The sequence below is a fragment of the Centroberyx gerrardi genome, chromosome 3 (assembly GCF_048128805.1).
Source record: "Centroberyx gerrardi isolate f3 chromosome 3, fCenGer3.hap1.cur.20231027, whole genome shotgun sequence".
Classification (NCBI taxonomy): domain Eukaryota; kingdom Metazoa; phylum Chordata; class Actinopteri; order Beryciformes; family Berycidae; genus Centroberyx; species Centroberyx gerrardi.
This window is the reverse complement of record NC_135999.1, coordinates 15,756,328-15,772,980: the sequence shown is the minus strand read 5'-3', so window position 1 is coordinate 15,772,980 and position 16,653 is coordinate 15,756,328. Positions and strand designations below refer to the sequence as shown.

At 44.6% G+C, this 16,653-nt stretch overlaps 1 protein-coding gene across 4 annotated transcripts in view; it reads right to left on the bottom strand.

Annotated features, from left to right (window-relative positions):
• Nucleotides 1-1,256: 1,256 nt before the first annotated feature.
• fat1a (FAT atypical cadherin 1a) overlaps nt 1,257-16,653 on the bottom strand; it is a 75,336-nt gene continuing 59,939 nt past the window's right edge. The window contains exons 15-30 of one of the 4 annotated variants that reach the window (XM_078290668.1): nt 16,436-16,650; nt 15,335-15,472; nt 14,967-15,110; nt 12,998-13,195; nt 10,943-11,545; nt 10,549-10,771; nt 10,277-10,411; nt 9,982-10,139; nt 8,595-9,063; nt 8,102-8,255; nt 7,118-7,228; nt 6,303-6,943; nt 5,867-6,004; nt 4,371-4,430; nt 3,922-3,957; nt 1,257-3,058 (exon numbers count right to left, since the gene is read on the bottom strand). In XM_078290668.1, the coding sequence (XP_078146794.1) occupies nt 2,370-3,058; nt 3,922-3,957; nt 4,371-4,430; nt 5,867-6,004; nt 6,303-6,943; nt 7,118-7,228; nt 8,102-8,255; nt 8,595-9,063; nt 9,982-10,139; nt 10,277-10,411; nt 10,549-10,771; nt 10,943-11,545; nt 12,998-13,195; nt 14,967-15,110; nt 15,335-15,472; nt 16,436-16,650 (4,112 nt within the window). In that variant the 3' untranslated portion in view covers nt 1,257-2,369. The remainder of the gene's footprint in view (nt 3,059-3,921; nt 3,958-4,370; nt 4,431-5,866; nt 6,005-6,302; nt 6,944-7,117; nt 7,229-8,101; nt 8,256-8,594; nt 9,064-9,981; nt 10,140-10,276; nt 10,412-10,548; nt 10,772-10,942; nt 11,546-12,997; nt 13,196-14,966; nt 15,111-15,334; nt 15,473-16,435; nt 16,651-16,653) is intronic. The other 3 variants (XM_078290669.1, XM_078290671.1, XM_078290674.1) reach the window with 3 other exon arrangements.

Below are 16,653 nucleotides of genomic sequence, written 5' to 3'. Positions count from 1 at the left end.
GAGAGAGAGATGACATGGAGTGCTAGGAAAAAGACGAATGAGAGCTTTTTTACTTTAATATAAGGCAGGAGGATTTAAGGCGGAAGATATTGGAGAGTAGATATGATCCAGCGGGGAGAAGGTGAAGTGAGGTATTTCTTAAAAGAGAGGAGTTTTCAGCCCATAACAGAGGATTGGGAGCGACTCTGCCGTCCTGACTGGAGTTGGAAAGGTCAATCCTCCACCGGAGAGCCGGGAGGGAGAAGAGCGGAGCCCGGCCGGAGCGCTGGCCGGGCCGGCGCAGGGGAAGAGAGCTAAGCAGAGTCTGAGCACAGAGAGCGCCGGCTGGAACGTGGCCTGGAGTTATGGGGGTCCGGCTATATACGCAGCCTCGTGTGCCAGGAGCAGGGTTTTGAATTTGATGCAGGCAGCCACAGGGAGTCAGAGGAGAGTGTGTGGGAGGGGGGTGACATGGATTTGACAGAATTTGTGGAGGCTGGAAGCAAGGCAGGCTGCAGGCGATATTAAATCTGATTTTTGTTTTGATTAACTTGGATCTTTAAAATGTTTTGTAACATTAAAAAAAAATCTTACGCAATCATTACACAATATTAATCAAAAATCGGATCCTTAGACACTGTTGTGTATATTTCAGTTAACACTGAAAAATGATACAAATGACTAATAAATGATTCTGCTTCAGTGTTGTATGCAGGTGAAATAGCCTCAAGGAATAAATGTTCAAGCCTGCAAATATTGCAAATACACCATGAAACCATTAATGATGTACACCGTAACTTATGGTTCATAGTAATGTGACTGTCAACTCATTTTTGTTTAAAAGTAATACATTTAAAAGGACTATTAAATTGTAATAAGGGTTTATATGTTTTAAGTCCAAGAATGTAATCTACTGTAAGACTTTGAGTTTATCAATTATGGGTAAATGAAGGATAGAATTTGCAGTTGAGAAATAAGTTTTCATAACCGTCTCATGTCCTCAGATTATCCCTCCAAACATACAGTAGATCCCTTAGTTAATGTTTTAACCCTAACCAAACAACACAAGGAGCTGAGCACTTGTGCTGAGTGCTTATGTCAACATGTACTTGAAACTGTTTCTACATTTCTTCAATCCCACTGATGTTCTGTGGCCAGGCGACTCTTTTCTTTACATTTGGATTAAGAGATGGTCCTCTTTAATTATAACCAAGTTACACATTATACAACATGATTCAACACAATATACTCGGCAAATAAATGCACAACATTGGAAATATTTTTTAGGAATAATTTATTGCCAGTAGGAAAGCGTGAGCTTGTGGCAGTATTCAATAAAAACCTTAACAAGACCATAGCATTGCTCACACACACATAGACACCTGAAAAAGTCATGTGTCCATGGATAACTTTGCACTATAAATATATTGGGTCCCATTTTCTTGGTGGAAAAATAAAGAGGTTCCAAAGTCGAAATTTACAAACAAACAAATAAAAAACAACAACACAAGAATATGCAGTCGTTCATTGAAGACCCTTTTTGAAATGAGCAGGAGACAATAAACTTTACGGATACATTGTGTTTGGAAAAGCCACGCTCTTCTCTCTCTCTTCTTTTTTTTTTTTACGTTTCTTTTTTTGTGAATGTAAGCACAGTAAGGCTGATAATGTCACACCATTTAACTCGTTTTTTTGTTGAAAATAAAAGCATAAAATATCTACAAAACCTAGTAAACTTTGAAATCAAAACTGTACATTTAAATTTACATTGAAAATGAGGACTTGTATAAAAACATTTTGCTTGGTTTTATTTATAGAAATAAAGATATCACCTTGAAATATTTCTTTTTTTCATCATCATCATCATCATCATCATCATCATCATTATTATTGTGTAGATGCTTTTTCTGTTGTACATTTAAATGTGGTTCCTTCAGACAATCCAGTTCTTGTGCATGATGACAGTTACTTAAAGCAATGGCACGGCCAACTCAGAGGGTGTTTTTCCATCAGGGCAGGAGCTGGACTGAGCTGGACTGAGCTGGACTGAGCTGGACTGAGCTGGACTGAGCAGATGCCAACATGCTACAGGGTCCCGTCCCATAGCTGCTTCCCAGCCAGGTGGCCTTCACAACCAGTCTCAACAACCCCTGTGCTGTGACACTAATCATTGTGTGTGTGTGTGTGTGTGTGTGTGTGTGTGTGCATGTATGTGTGTGTGTGTCTGTGTAGAGAGTAGTGTTGTGTTTTGTGTGTGCACATACTGTGGATAAAGGAGGGAGGGAGTTAGGGGGGATGGTGTGTGTGTGTATGTTGCGGGGCAGGGGAGGCGGGGGAGGGGTAGCGTAAGGTTAAGGTGTGGGTTCAGGCACTTTTGTTTGGATCCAGTGTCAGACTTCAGTGTGCTGTTGGGAGTCCAGCGCTGGTATGGCCAGCCGCTCAAAGTGGCCCTCGTCGCCGCTCTCGTAGTCGCTCATCATCACCTCGGACTCCTCGCAGCACGCCGACATGTCCGAGCAAGAGGCTGTGGACGTGTACAGAGACATGGACATGTTGTCCAAAGCCGGGGGGTCGAAGTCCCGACCGTAGCCCATGGGGTAGCCCCCTCTGTAGCCGCCGGTGCCCATGGTGGAAGCCGGGGTGGTGGTGGCGGAGGCGGTGGAAGCGGCGCTGGCGCCCTGGCCCTCGCTGTCGCCCCCCTCGCCCGGGTAGGAGTGCTGCGGCAGATACTGGTTAAGGCTGTAGAGCTGGGGCAGGGCCGGGCGCTGGCGGACCCCCGCCGAGCCCCCCGGGCTGGCCGGAGGGGCGTCCAGGTCCCTGCCCAGGGGCCGCAGGGTGTCGTAGCGGTCGCCGTACTCGGGCAGAGGCGGCGGCGGCAGGTCCTCGTTTGCGGGGAAGTCTTCAGGCGGCGGCGGGAAGTCGCTCTCGATGTCAAAGCCGCCGGGATAGTAGTCGGTATCGATGGCGTTCGGGTCGCTGTACAGGGGGGCGGGGGACTCCACAACCTCATACTGGGGGAACTCCTGGATTCCAGGAAGTTGAACACTTGGCATCCAATCAGATGTGTCCCAGTGATATCCTGTTTGATAAGGAAAACCAACACACACGTTAGATAAATGACATCACCATAACAGATCAAAATGCATTACATATGGTTGCTTACATTCACCAAACACCATCATGTTAATGTTAAAAACCCACATCATGCAACAGTAACAGTAAATATCACACCAACACACTGAGATGTTCATTAATCAACACTGAATTTCACTTCATGACAGCACTGGTAAACACTATAGACACGTTCACAAACTTCAAGCAGAATTGCCCTTCCCACCACCACACACACACACACACACACACACACACACACACACAATTATTTTAAAAATGCAATGAAACTTAATATTTAATTTCAAAACTTTGTTGCATTCTGGTTTCAGACTGCATGACAACAGACACGGTTATTAGGGATAACTATAACATTTTAGTAAATAACGTAACACATGTTTTGGGGTCCAGGTGTTTTGAATGTAGTTACTGTAAGTCCTTTCACAAAATTAGATTCTTAGCAATAGTTACACACACATGCACCCACACACACCCACAAAGTTAGAATGAACTTAACAATATTTCTCATTAGCGACTGGACTAAAGCTTTGATCCAATAATGCTTGGATTAACATTTTCTCTAATGTTGTCACAGCATCAAAGCCATGCAGGGGAATGCTTCGGGGTTGATACTCAAATAATCTTATAGAGGCAGAAGTAACTATAAACACCTCATAAGGCCACTGATGCACACTGCTCACTGTCACACCAGCTTAGCCTTACAAGGGGTTTAATACTCTGCTCATTAAGCTCTGGGTTAGTGGTTAAGAGTTAGAGGGTGGAACAGGGAAACACCAGTGGACTTCAGGCAAACAAAGATGAAAAAGTCACCTCTTGGGTTCTTGAGATCATGAGCCAAAAAAGACTCTTTATATGAGGCAAGAAGGAGGAGAGAGAAGAAAGAACAAGTCAAATTAAAACCTGAGAGAAAGAACAGTCAGCTGAGAACAAGAATGAAATATGGATAATGAAACACTGAAAGACAAAATAATGAAGAGAGTGACAGGTTAATCTATGGACAACAGACTTGCCATTTTCTTAAGCAGACTTCTTAAGGTGCATAATCAAGAGTGGAAAATGATCTAAAGACACTTCTGTGCCTGTGTCAACTGGTTCATTTTGCATTTGCATACCTTTTTAATAGCAACTGAATCCAAAATGGAAAAATGTTGGGTTTGATGCGGTATGTCAGTGTAAGGAAATGGCATTTCTACAACCTATGCTTCACATCCCAACACCAAGGACAAAACTACTGGCAGAGGGAAGCAATAAAAGAGTACCTTCTCCTTCCACCGTGTCAACAGCAGAGTTGACAAGGTGGATTACCGTCACTATGGAGGCTTGTGAGAGGTAGGGGAGGGGAGAGTGGGTGAAAGAGATCTACCATTAGTACAATTGCTTTTGTAAATAATAATAATAATAAAAAACACATATGGAGCGCATGGTTGTGCGAGTGATGCCAACACAAGCGACACTCCCTACAAAAGTTCCTGTCCTTGTTGCTGGAAACATATGTTTTTCTTTTCCGTGCTGACACTGAATGTCTGGGTTTACCATGGCTGGGCACAAGACAATGGTGGGACACAGTGGACAGGAGGGTCTGGTTTGTTTGTGCAAGATAACACACAACAACAACATACTGAGATGCTAGGGGGGGTGCCATTCACAGTACAGATGGAAGAATCAGTGAAATTCCCCAGAGATAAAAATGCATTTCCATCCCTGATAGATGAAGGCCCGTATGTGGTTAGAAACAGCACAAATTAAGGAAATGAGGAAATACCAAATATCTGTCTAACGTTCCGTTATTAATTCAGTATGCTCATGATGAATCATTTTCCTTTTAAATGAATAGGATCAGGGCACAGATGAAGGTTTCTGATGACTGATGAGCAGCACATGCCCCTAAACCCCAATCCCCATCATGATTTCCCAGTAATGACACAGGGTAGTCCATGTGATATGAAGGGGGCATGGGAGAGCCATTATATGTGCTGTATACCCTTGTGCTAGGTTCCTCGCTGCTTGCTTTAAACATCCGTTTGTGGCTAGGTTTTGAAGAAAAAGAACAAAAGACAAAGCAAAACAAAATAAAGAAGCATGCATGTAAATAAATGAATGAACAAATTCAAAAGCAAAAGTCTGTTAAAGCCAATGACCCCATTAATGATTTTCAAACAGAACGTAATTGTTATCTGATTTAGTGCCTGATTTAGTCATCAAACTTCTTTTGAAGCTGAGAGAAGACAGAACGGAAAACAGGGTCGGAATGCTTTTTTTTTTTGGTTGTTGTTTTTTTTTTATCCCGGGAGAATTACACAGTACAAGTTGTGTTGATTGCTTCCTTCTGTACCGGTGGTGATTGAGGACTTACAGGCTGGACCCCTATTTAAAACCTTGTTCTGGATCTGTGGACTGATTTGATCCATATGGGAGCTGAAGCCCCGCAGCAAAAAGAAAGAGAAAAGAACATGTGACCCAGAGCCACTATTGGGCCATCCATTCTGAGCATGCAAAGAGAGAGTTAGCATATAAACAAGGATAACTACTACAAAACCATACAGGTAGATCAGAAGAAAAAAAGAAAAAACAACCTGAAAAGCAATCCCATGTCAATCACTTCACTGCAAGCATGCAGACATCTGTCGTGTCGTACAACATGCCATTTTTACAAACTATGCTTACAGTAAAAGTTCAACTTTTATGTCTTTTGTCTTGTTGGCTTATCTCTAACGACATAAGAGGGATAAATGCCACATTCTGATGAGCGGCTTACCGTTATCATCGCAGGACTCGGACTGGAAGGAGCTGAGGGATTGCACCTCAGACATGCTCCCCCTGGTGTTGTAGGGGTGGCAAGCACTGTCCTCAACAGGCTTCTTGGTCAGGCACGGGTCCAAGTCCACTACTTTAGCTGGAAGGGAAAGCACAGTAAGGATATTTTTAGTATGTAATTGCTCTGATGACAATACATCTAAAGCGAGTCCTGTGTATTTCCATGGCTAGAGCATCTCAGTATCCCTACCAGGAGGATTAGGGGTTTGATTCCCACTGCAACCACCCACACTAAAAATGTGTGCATTCAGAATACTGTATGATGCTCGGGATAGTATCCACCAAATGGCACGTAATGTAGTAATCTCTCTGCAACTAGTGCCTACTCATCACCATAGCGTGGGTAAGTACAGTTATTGGCAACTAAACAAGCTTACCATCATAATCATAGTCCCAGTTAGGCTTCTGGATAGAGTCACTATCCGAGACCGAGTTGGAAGGAGGGGGCGGGGGGAGGTTGGGTGCTACGCTACACACAGCCACGGTCTTGCGGTGCCCGTGCACAGAGTCTGGGTTGAAGGTGCTGAACTCCGGATGCTCTGGGATGGCCGAGCCCTCGAACGAGTTCCGGTCCAGGTTGTTTCGTGAGTCGCTCGGAATGCTGGGAGTGTAGGAGATGGGCCGCACAGGGACCTGAGGCGGGATGTCTGAATAGATGTTCTTGCTGAGCTTGGCATCAAAGTAAGGCCTCTGGAGGAAGGAGTGAGGCATGTTTGAGCCTCCAGGATGTTTGTCTTCATTGTCAGCCTTGGACTTGCGGCATGCCCTCTTGCGGATGATGATGAAGAGGAGGACCAGCAGAAAGATGCTGGATACAAAGACCACGATGCCAATTACCTCCTCCAGGCCAATGTTCCAAGAGGTGGAGACAAATTCGTTGCGAACCTCAGCACGGAGTTCACACATCTGGCCACTGAAGCCCAGGGAGCAGTTACACTTGTAAGAGCCGTAAGTGTTCTGGCACTGGCCTCCGTTGGCACAGGGGTTCTTGACACACTCATCAACATCACTGAGGCACCTGGACAACACATGGGAAGAAGGTGTGGGGAGGGGGGGAATATGTTACAAATTATGTTGCAAGAGATTAGGCATAAGACGACTACAAATATATTGACTTGTTTGGTTGGGATAAAACGAGATTAAAATAAGTACAATACATGAATTCTAACTCAATTACAAAATGGACACATACCTGTCTCCCTGGAAGCCTGTATCACACTCGCACACTGGACCGTCCAGACTGTCAATACACTTCCCACTGTTTTTACAGGGGTTGTCTCTGCAGTATGGCCCAAGCTGGCACCTGGAGAATTTAATACATTTTTACTAAAGCAGCCCAAATTGAACTATAAAGATTATAATAACTTCTGGGTACTAGCACTGGGTTACATATGAATGCCGCATATGTTGCCCCAAAATAACCTACAGCGCAAAATGGTGGGTGAGATTATATAATGTATGAAAGTAGATGACTCTCCATTTGAATCTGAGCAGGCCTATGAGTATGAACTTCAATCAACATAACACAATGAGCTATTTTGACAATGATTTGATGATATACCTGTACTATTTGGTTGCACAGGCTAAAATGAATTGTCAAATTACCATACAATAATATGTTGATTAATTCTTTCAAATTAAACCAATAATTAGGATAAAACTCATATTCAAGTGCATAAATGCACATGTCCATGCAGCATGAATTCAATACCCACACTGTCATTTATCACCTGAGATGCCATAGTGCACAGCTATATGTTCAGAATACAACGTTATCAAAATTACATTACAGGAGCTATGCGATTGTCTTGGGTTAAATTATTGTAATCGCTGTATTCGGGAACATAAGTGCTGAAATTGAAAATTCATACACCGCAGGGACCTAACAAGTGTTATTCCTGATAAAACACAAGTGGCAGCATCTCTGCAAATGCTTTTTATATAAATGATAGATTTAGGAATACAGATAAAATGCTTTAGTTCTGCTAGATGTTCACATAATATTACCTTAGGCAAGCTTCTGGCTGAAACTATAATATTAAAATTGAGGACATTGATGATTTTAAGGGATGAGATTTCTTGAAATACTGAAGAATCACTGAGCATTTCACATTTTCAGACAACAAAGAGAAGTGTGTGTTAGCAAAAAAAAAAGTGAAAAGCTGTAATAGTATACCTTTGTCCTGAGTACTGCCCTCTGCACTGGCAGTAGAAGTCGTCTGCCCGGGGTACACAGGTGCCCCCGTACAGACAGGGGTTGGAGGCACAAGGGCTGATGCCAATCTCACAGTGGGTGCCCATGAAAGAGGCGGTGCACTTACAGAAGTAGCCTATGGAATGCAGAGGAGAGGCTGGTGAAGACACAGAGACACTAAGCAAGAGATGTGTTTGTGGACTACTTTTGGTTTCACGTAACATAAAAGCATCAGAGTTTTATTTACAGTAAAGGACTGAAATGAATGAATAATATACTAATTAAAGGATGCTGTGAGCAGTAGAATAGGATTAAAACCAATATTTATCATCTTCCCCTAATCATTACTCAATGACCAAGACAACTTACAACCAATTAATAACTTGAGGAACTGAAAATTGGAATTTGGCTGAATCAGTGGAAATCTGACCAAGTGTAACACTATGCTCTGCAGAGCTGAGCGGGACAGCAGTACCTCCATTGGGCAGGGAGGAGCAGCTCCCTCCGTTGGTGCAGGGGTTGCTGGAACAACTCTCAGCGGGTGTGAGCGCGCAGCCTGGAGCCACATCCACTACGTCCTCCAGCACGGCGTGGGGTCGGTGAGCCTTGGTGTTGAGAGGCAGCTCTTGGCCATTGAGGGTGATGGCCTCCACGCAGCCTCGGAGCCCGTTGGTGACAGGCAGGCTGCGGCCGTGGCGCGCGGAGGCGTGCTGGCGCACGTGTCCACCAAAGTAAATGCTGTTGTCAAGGTTGAGGGTGCGCAGAGTGCCCGGCGCTGTGCCCGAGGCGGCGTGCACCCGGTCCAGCACCAGCTTAGCGTAGTTGCCATCCACCTCCAGCGAGACAGTGTGCCACTCCCCGTCATTGACTTGGGTGCTGTGCACTGACACGAGGCCAGGGCCGCTGCCGCAGTCAAACTTGTACTGCAGACGGCCGTTCACAATCTAACATGGGGGCACACACATAAAGGAGGAGTCAGAATATGATAAACATTGTTCTGGTGCCCAAATGTATATCAGACATTAAGCTATTCATTTTTGTAGGATCAGTTCCGCTGTTTGTTTCCCTATTTGCAAATTAAGGCTCTATATCACTCCCTAACATAGAGAATACAAAGTATATTGCCAGTATGCAACCAATTACTGCCATGGCTTCAAAACAGATTTTTAATTCACCCAAATTACTTTTTTTTTTTTACATTAATAGCATATAGTATAGCATAGTATATTGTATTTTACATTAATATATAATAGAGTATACAAAATTCTTCCTGTAATGTTATCGCTCAATTTCAGTTTTGGCAAATACTATAGTTCTATACAACAGTATAGCTTATGTGCATGCCACTAAACTAAAAGTACAATCCTAGGGCGATACAAACAGGCTAACACGGCAGTCAGATATACAATACGTGCCTAGCCTAGCCTAAGCCAGCCAGGTTCTTGGTCTACAGTCTGGCACACAGACTCCTATACCAGACCATTTCTAAGAGGAATGTGTGGAAAAGTGCTTTCCGTTTCCCTCCCAGCACTAAAATAGCTCCTGTGTGTGAGTTCTTTCAACCCAGTGCCACATTCCCATAGTCCCTCCTGTGAAAGGGGTTTCAAAATGGCGGTATGCATAGCTGGATGGCCACAAGGGAGAGTAGGCCAGTTATGTGTTTATCAAGCCCTTCTTTAGAGTGCTGTGGGCTAATATGGAGATAAGGTAAGAAACGCAGAGGGACTCAATCAAGACTTAATTATGACAAGCAAGGTTATCGTCTCTGTTTGAAAGAAGCTGAAGGAATCTGGCTGAGTAATAAGGCTAGACGAACACTGCCTGACACACACACACACACACAGCCAAGAATGTGTCCCCACCTCGAGGATACTATAGTCCGTTCCTTTAGCATACATGACAGTAGCATGGCTGGAGAAGGTCCTGAGTCTCAGAGACAGTTTCATCAACTCCTTGTTCTCGTTCTCCATCAGACGGTACTTCACATAGCCGCTGCCACTGAACGTCAACGAGTGGCCATCTGACATGGAGAGACAGACACAGAGCCAACACAGACAGAGTTAGTGCTGCGAAGAGTGAGTGAGCGGAGTAATGAGCAATTCAGAGGAAAAGGGCAAAGATGTCTGAGTACATAGATGAAGAGGTGGGTGGTCTTACCGGAGCACTGGCTCTTACTTATGCCTTCTGGACACACACAACTATACATGGCATCTTTCAGGTCTGCCACACACTCCATGCCCTCAGGACAAGGGTTGTTCTCACACAGCTTGTTCAACATGGGACATTTGCCACCTAAAAGTACCAACACACAAACGTTCAGGAGGGGGAATCCAACCAGGCAGGATCTTTGAATTGTTGAACCGTGTAAACGTGTGTGTGTGTGTGTGTCGTCTGCCTGTGTGTACACGTGCTGTAATGTATCAGTCTACCTTCACACTGGCAGGTTGCGGTTCTCTGGTGCCGCGGGGTGACAAAGCTGAGGCGGGCCGTGCTGTAAGTGGACATGGTGGTCTTATCCAGGGAGATGACCTCATCACAGAAGCGCAGTGGGCAGTCCAGCCCCGCACACAGCTTCTTGACGACGCGCACGATCCGCACCCCCGTCATCTCCTCAATCACAGCTGAGGAAGAGTTCAACTTACGGAAGACAACCTGAAGACACAATTGAAACGAACACCAAAAGACTCAATACAGGAGAATTTGACATGTTAAAAGTTGTATCTTCTGTTACAAGATAATTGGTAGGCACCATCAGCTACACATGGACATCTGACAACATGAAAACCACATACTGGAGCCAAGTTCTAATATCGCTAGTCTTACCTCTTGGGGCTGGTAGGGGCTGCCAGATCTCTCTAATGCCAACAGCACATCCAGATCTCCTTGCTCTGATGGCTGCAAGCTCACTAGCTGGACTTCACTCCTTCTCACCCCCGCAATGTTTCTCAGCGCCCGCTGGAAGTTACGCCAGTAGTCCCCGATAAACACTTCGGGTGCGATGTTTGCAAAGCGCACGGCAATGGAGTTGTCCAGGGCCTGCCGGGGCGCCTGCCGGACGTGCACGGTGACATCAGCGGCCGCGGTGAAGCGTCCGTCTGTCACCGTCACATTGAGAGGGTAGTGGCCCACATCGAGCGGTCGCTGGGCGATAACTTTACCATCGGAGGCCGAGACGGTGAACAAGGTGTCACTGCCGTCTGCGGATGAGGACGAGGAGGAAGAGGGGGCAAGGCTGTAGGTCAGAGTGTCGTAGATGTCTTGGTCAGTGGCATGGATCTTGCCCAGGACGCCTCCGGGGTATTCGTCACCAGCAGTGGAGATGAAGATGTCCAGCGGGAGAATGGCAGGAGGGTAGACGCTCTCCTCGATTATACGTACGCTGATGAAGGCAGTGGAGAGGAGCTGGGGTTTGCCGCTGTCCGACACCTAGACAAGAAAAGAGGAGTCACAAATAGATTGTCATTTCTTGGACACAAACACATTGATGAGGACACATGATGCGTACTGGTAAGCAGTCTTAGGCGTAACGCATTACTTTGTAACACGTTACAGTACTAGGATTACTGTTTTGTGGTAAGTAACTTTCGTAATGGACACAACAATAAACTTCAGAACTTGAAAATATTTGCATTTGAACAGATTGAAGAAAAGGTTAAGAACATTAGTGTTAACTATAAGCTGTTCATCGGGGAATTGAAAGCACTTGCCAATGTGTTGTAAGCACCATCTGCTGTTTATTTTGAGACCAGACACGATCAATTAAGGCTTCCTCTGTGATCTGACTAGTTTACCGTATGTCAGTGGTACCCAAATAAATTAAAGCTCCCTTCCCTTTTAGAGGCTGTTTTCTTTAGATAACAGTAGATTGTGTACTCAGTGATGATTTCTGAACAATAAGAATGAGGACATCACCAGGAGACATACTGTATTTTAAAGGCATGCTTTTAAAGTGGGTAACTTGAAAGTACTTGAATGAGTTACATTAAATAAAGACTAACTTAGTAAAGTAACTAGTTACTATTTAGGGGAAGTAACTAAGTAAAGCAGCTAGTTCGTTTCAAAAGTAACTTTTCCCAACACTGCTGGTAAGTGATTCTATGATTAACAGTCCATTCCCTTTGGATCTGCAAGCATTATTTTTCCCACCAGCAGAGGGCAATCAAGCTCTTTCACTGTTTCCTACTGCTATCCCCCAGTTGACGGCACTGAGCTGCACTAGGTGTTAATGCCAATAGACCTATTCAAGGCAGCCATCTACAGTTCATGCATTTCAACACATTCATATGAATGAACATCAGTTCTATAGGGGAAAAAAAACAAGCCAAAAATCACAATGACTCAAACGCGAGTGTGCCTCTCGTGTGTAACACAAAATCACACTTATTTCTCATCCCATCTGCCCACTCAGTTCTTGCTCTGTTCTCTCCTTTTAGGGGACACTTCACCACCCGGCAACACACAAGATCACAGGCAACTCAAAGCAAATGCCTTTCATTTATGCTTCTCCTGTGAGATGAACTCTGAAGTATCAGAGTGTGAGAGGGCAGAGGTTTTACTGTCCATTTGATTTCAGCATCTTAGATTTCAGTGGTTTAACAAGGCGGATAGCTGAGGAGGAGTATATTTGATATGGAAATGAGGAGGCATGAAAGACGAAGAGAAAAGGTTTAGAGGGAGAAGCGGGAAAGGCATGGAGACGGAGAGTCAAACATTGACTAGTAGTGGGAAAGAAAGTCTGAGATAGCAAGAGAGTGGGCATGACAGAGGGAAAGCTAGAGAGAGGGAAAAGAGGAAGCCAAATAGATCAGGCTGCTGCGCCTTGACAGCTAAATCAATACAACACCTCAACTCTCGTTTCTCCTCGCTGGTGTGACTCACCTGTGCTTGAAGTAGGTAGTGTTCTTTACTTTTCTTATTCAGCACCCCCACAGCCACTAGTGCCCCCTGTTGATTGATCTGGAAAGCATCACCCTCATTCCCATCCACGATGGCAAAGGTGAACGGTGGGCCATTGTGGGTAGCATCCCTATCAGTCACAGTGAGCTGAAGGACACTGGTGCCTTTTGGTCGATTCTCCTGTGAGGGACGAGAGAGGCAAGTTTAGTATTTGTGGTGAGAGGAAATGGTTTTACTGGAACTGTTCAACTGTTTTGTAATGCTTGACTATAATGATTGTCAGAAGGTAAAATAAACCTACATCGCGTATGTGTGAGAAAATGTCCCAGTGTTCAAACATTTCATCATTTCCACCTCCTTCTAAAACCAAACAACCAGCCTCGGGGACTGCTTTGTTGAATGGGACAAATTTTTCTCCAGCTGAATGAGATTAAAACCCTCTTTGGCTGTCTTGACTCAATAATATTGATCACCAGTGCCTTTGACCGGCTGTCCACCTATGTTAAGCATTATGCCAAGAACCTTGCTATGATCTTTGACTCGGCCGATAGGTGTGACAAACAAGTCAATGCAGTAGTAAAATCCAGTTTCTTTCAACTTAGAATCAATCCAAAATCAAGTCCTTTGCTTTCATTTAAAGATTTGGAGAAAGTTATACAATGCTTCATTGCCTCCTACTTAGATAATTCCAACTCCCTGTGTATTAGTATTAGCAAGTCATCCTGGTCCTTAATGCTGCGGCTAGGCTTCTGACAGGTTCTAGGTATTTGGGACCATATCAGCCCTATTCTGGTTTTAGAGTTGATTTTTAAATCCCTGAATGGGCTAGCTCCTGCTTATCTATCAGACCTCTTAAGCCCCTATACAACCTCCAGGCCTCTCAACTCTTCCGTTATGGGGCTCCTGGCTGTTTCTCGCTCAAGGTCTAAGCTCAAAGGTGACTTTGCTGTCACGGCCCCTGGACTGTAGAACAGTCTTCTCCTCTCTATCAGATCTGCCCCGTGTTGACTCTTTCAAGTCCCGGCTCAAAACTAGCTTTAATTCTCTTGCTTTTAAGCCCTCTTAATTTGCGTGGTATATGTCCTGTGTTTCTGTTTTTCTGTGTTTCTTTTTGTGGCAGTGCTATATTGATGTTCTATGTTTAGTATGATTTTATGTCTATTGGCTTTGTGTAGCGCTTTGATCAACTACGGTTATTTTTAAATGTGCTTCATACATAAATTTGACTTAACTTGATCTATCTTTATAATCAGGTATATTTTCTAAATTTGCACATAATGTCTCTAAGCCTCTGTGATAAGTAACATAAAACCAGTCAAGAACATTTCACAGGCAAAGCAATCTGTTTCATCCTTAAGCGCTTAGTCATTTGTGCAATGTGTACCCTGCACGGCATCCAAGTCCATGTTCCACAGTATCTCTTAAATTACTTTTTCAGTTTTCTAAACACAGACAGGAAAATTGGAAATGCATCATCTTCCCTCCTCCCCACCGGAATTAATTTTGTTCCTCTTTCCCATCTTCCAAACTCCAATGCAGGTGCATCTCCTTTAGTTCCACTCATTCTCTCGCATTTCTTCCTCACTCCTGTCAGCCATCCATATCATCCTCTATTTACTGACTATCTTTCTCTTTCCTACTCTCCTTCCCTGCTGCTCGTCTCTTCCATCCATCCCTTATCTGCATTCTCATACTTAAGATGCAGCCTCTGTCTTTAATTCCCCCGCCTCTCTTTCTCTCCTCTCCTTACCTCGGTTCTTTTTCTATCCCCTCTACTTCCTTCTTGACATTCTAGTTGCACAGTCTACCATTATTCCTCCCTGTTAATCCCTCTCTCTGCGTCCATTACAATCCCCCATGCCCCTCCTCCTCTCTTTCATTCCATCTTCCTCATTCCCATCCTCTCCACCTCTAATCAACCCTCTGCACTGCCACCCCTCTCCCTTCTCACCTGGATGATGAGGCTGTAGTTGGCTTGGGAGAAAAGGGGTGGGTTGTCATTGACGTCTGACACGTCGATGTTGACCGTGGCGCTGCTGGAATGTGGAGGTGTCCCGTTGTCTGAGGCGAGCACCATCAGAGTGTACCCTGAAGTCTAATTGAAAGAGAGGGAGAGGGAGAGAGAGAGAGAGAGAGAGAGAGAGAGAGAGAGAATTACCATTCACTGTCAAAGCTGCTTTTGTAAGCGATAATGCAGTGGACATCTGCAAACAAGCTTCTCTATTAGGGCCAACTTGACTTTGATTGGATTCTGCATAGAGTGCAATTAGTTACTCCAAGGATTAAAATCTGTGTACAATCAGCATTGTATTTGCTTACTCTCTCTCTGTCCAGCTGGCGTGCGATTTTAAGCTCTCCTCTGACCGGATCGATGGTGAAGGGGCTGCCTTGGTTACCGTCCACTATGGAGTATCGCACATGATTGTAAGATGGCCCGTCAGTGTCCTCAGCCATGACCTTTGACACCACACACACACAAAAACACACGCACACACATAGGGTAAAGATTTAATTACAACCCATGAAGAAGGCCACAAAAACGCCCATTTGTCACATGGTGAGACACACACACGTTTGCACATACATGTTCAAGCACTATCATACACATACACAGGATCTTTATTCTCCCATGCACTCTTTCTTTCCCCACCTCCACCTTCCTCTCCAGCCACACACAGACACACACACAGACAGACAGACACACACACACACACACACACACACACACACACAGCCCTAAAACCCGCCAACCATCACATATTGGAAGGGATCCCATGGGAAATCAGTAGACAGTGAAGATTTACAAGTATGAGACAATGGCAGGTATTAAAATCTAATTTTCTGACGGATAATTTATATTCAGGTCGATTAGGCACACACATTGCTGATAAATGGCCAAAAGCAGAGGTGTTTTGTGAGGGGAGGGAGCCGAGGAGGGTAGCAAGGGTACAGAGAAAAGAGATGCAGTGAAAATTTAACATGTGAAAGGTAGAGAATGCAGAAAATCCCTTATCTTGGAAGAGGGCTTAATGAGTCAACTGTCTTTAATTAAACAGTGTGTGTGTCTGTGTAGGTGTGTGTGTGTGTGATAATGCACAAGAACAGTGGTGCACTGAGCATGAAGAGCGTTGGTCCTAATTTAGCTATGTCACCAGATGGTGATTTGCCACAGGTGCTGATATGCGATAGTGTTGAGTATTGAGCAATGGGTAGAGAGGGGAGAGGCTTGTGAGGTAGTAATGAGTGAGAGAGACAAGGTGAACAAAGTTATTGTTAATAGTTGGATGTAATTAAGACAAAGACATGACAGATAAAGCTGGAGTTAGATAGACCAAACTAGATGAGAAAGATGAAAAAGTTTTATGCTCTCTATAGTTGAACCTGTCCCTAAAGCTACTATGTTTTATTCAAATCTCTCACCGCCACCACAGTCTTCCCCAGCTCCGCGTCCTCGCTGACTACGGCTGTGTAGGTCTCCTGGCTGAAGACGGGTCTGTTGTCGTTAACATCAGTCAGGTTGATGTTCACTGTGGCCATGTCACTGAGCGGCGGTGAGCCACCATCTGTAGCCTCTACCGTTAGGTAATACTCGTGGGATACCTCGTAGTCCAATGGCTCAATTACAAAGATGTCGCCTG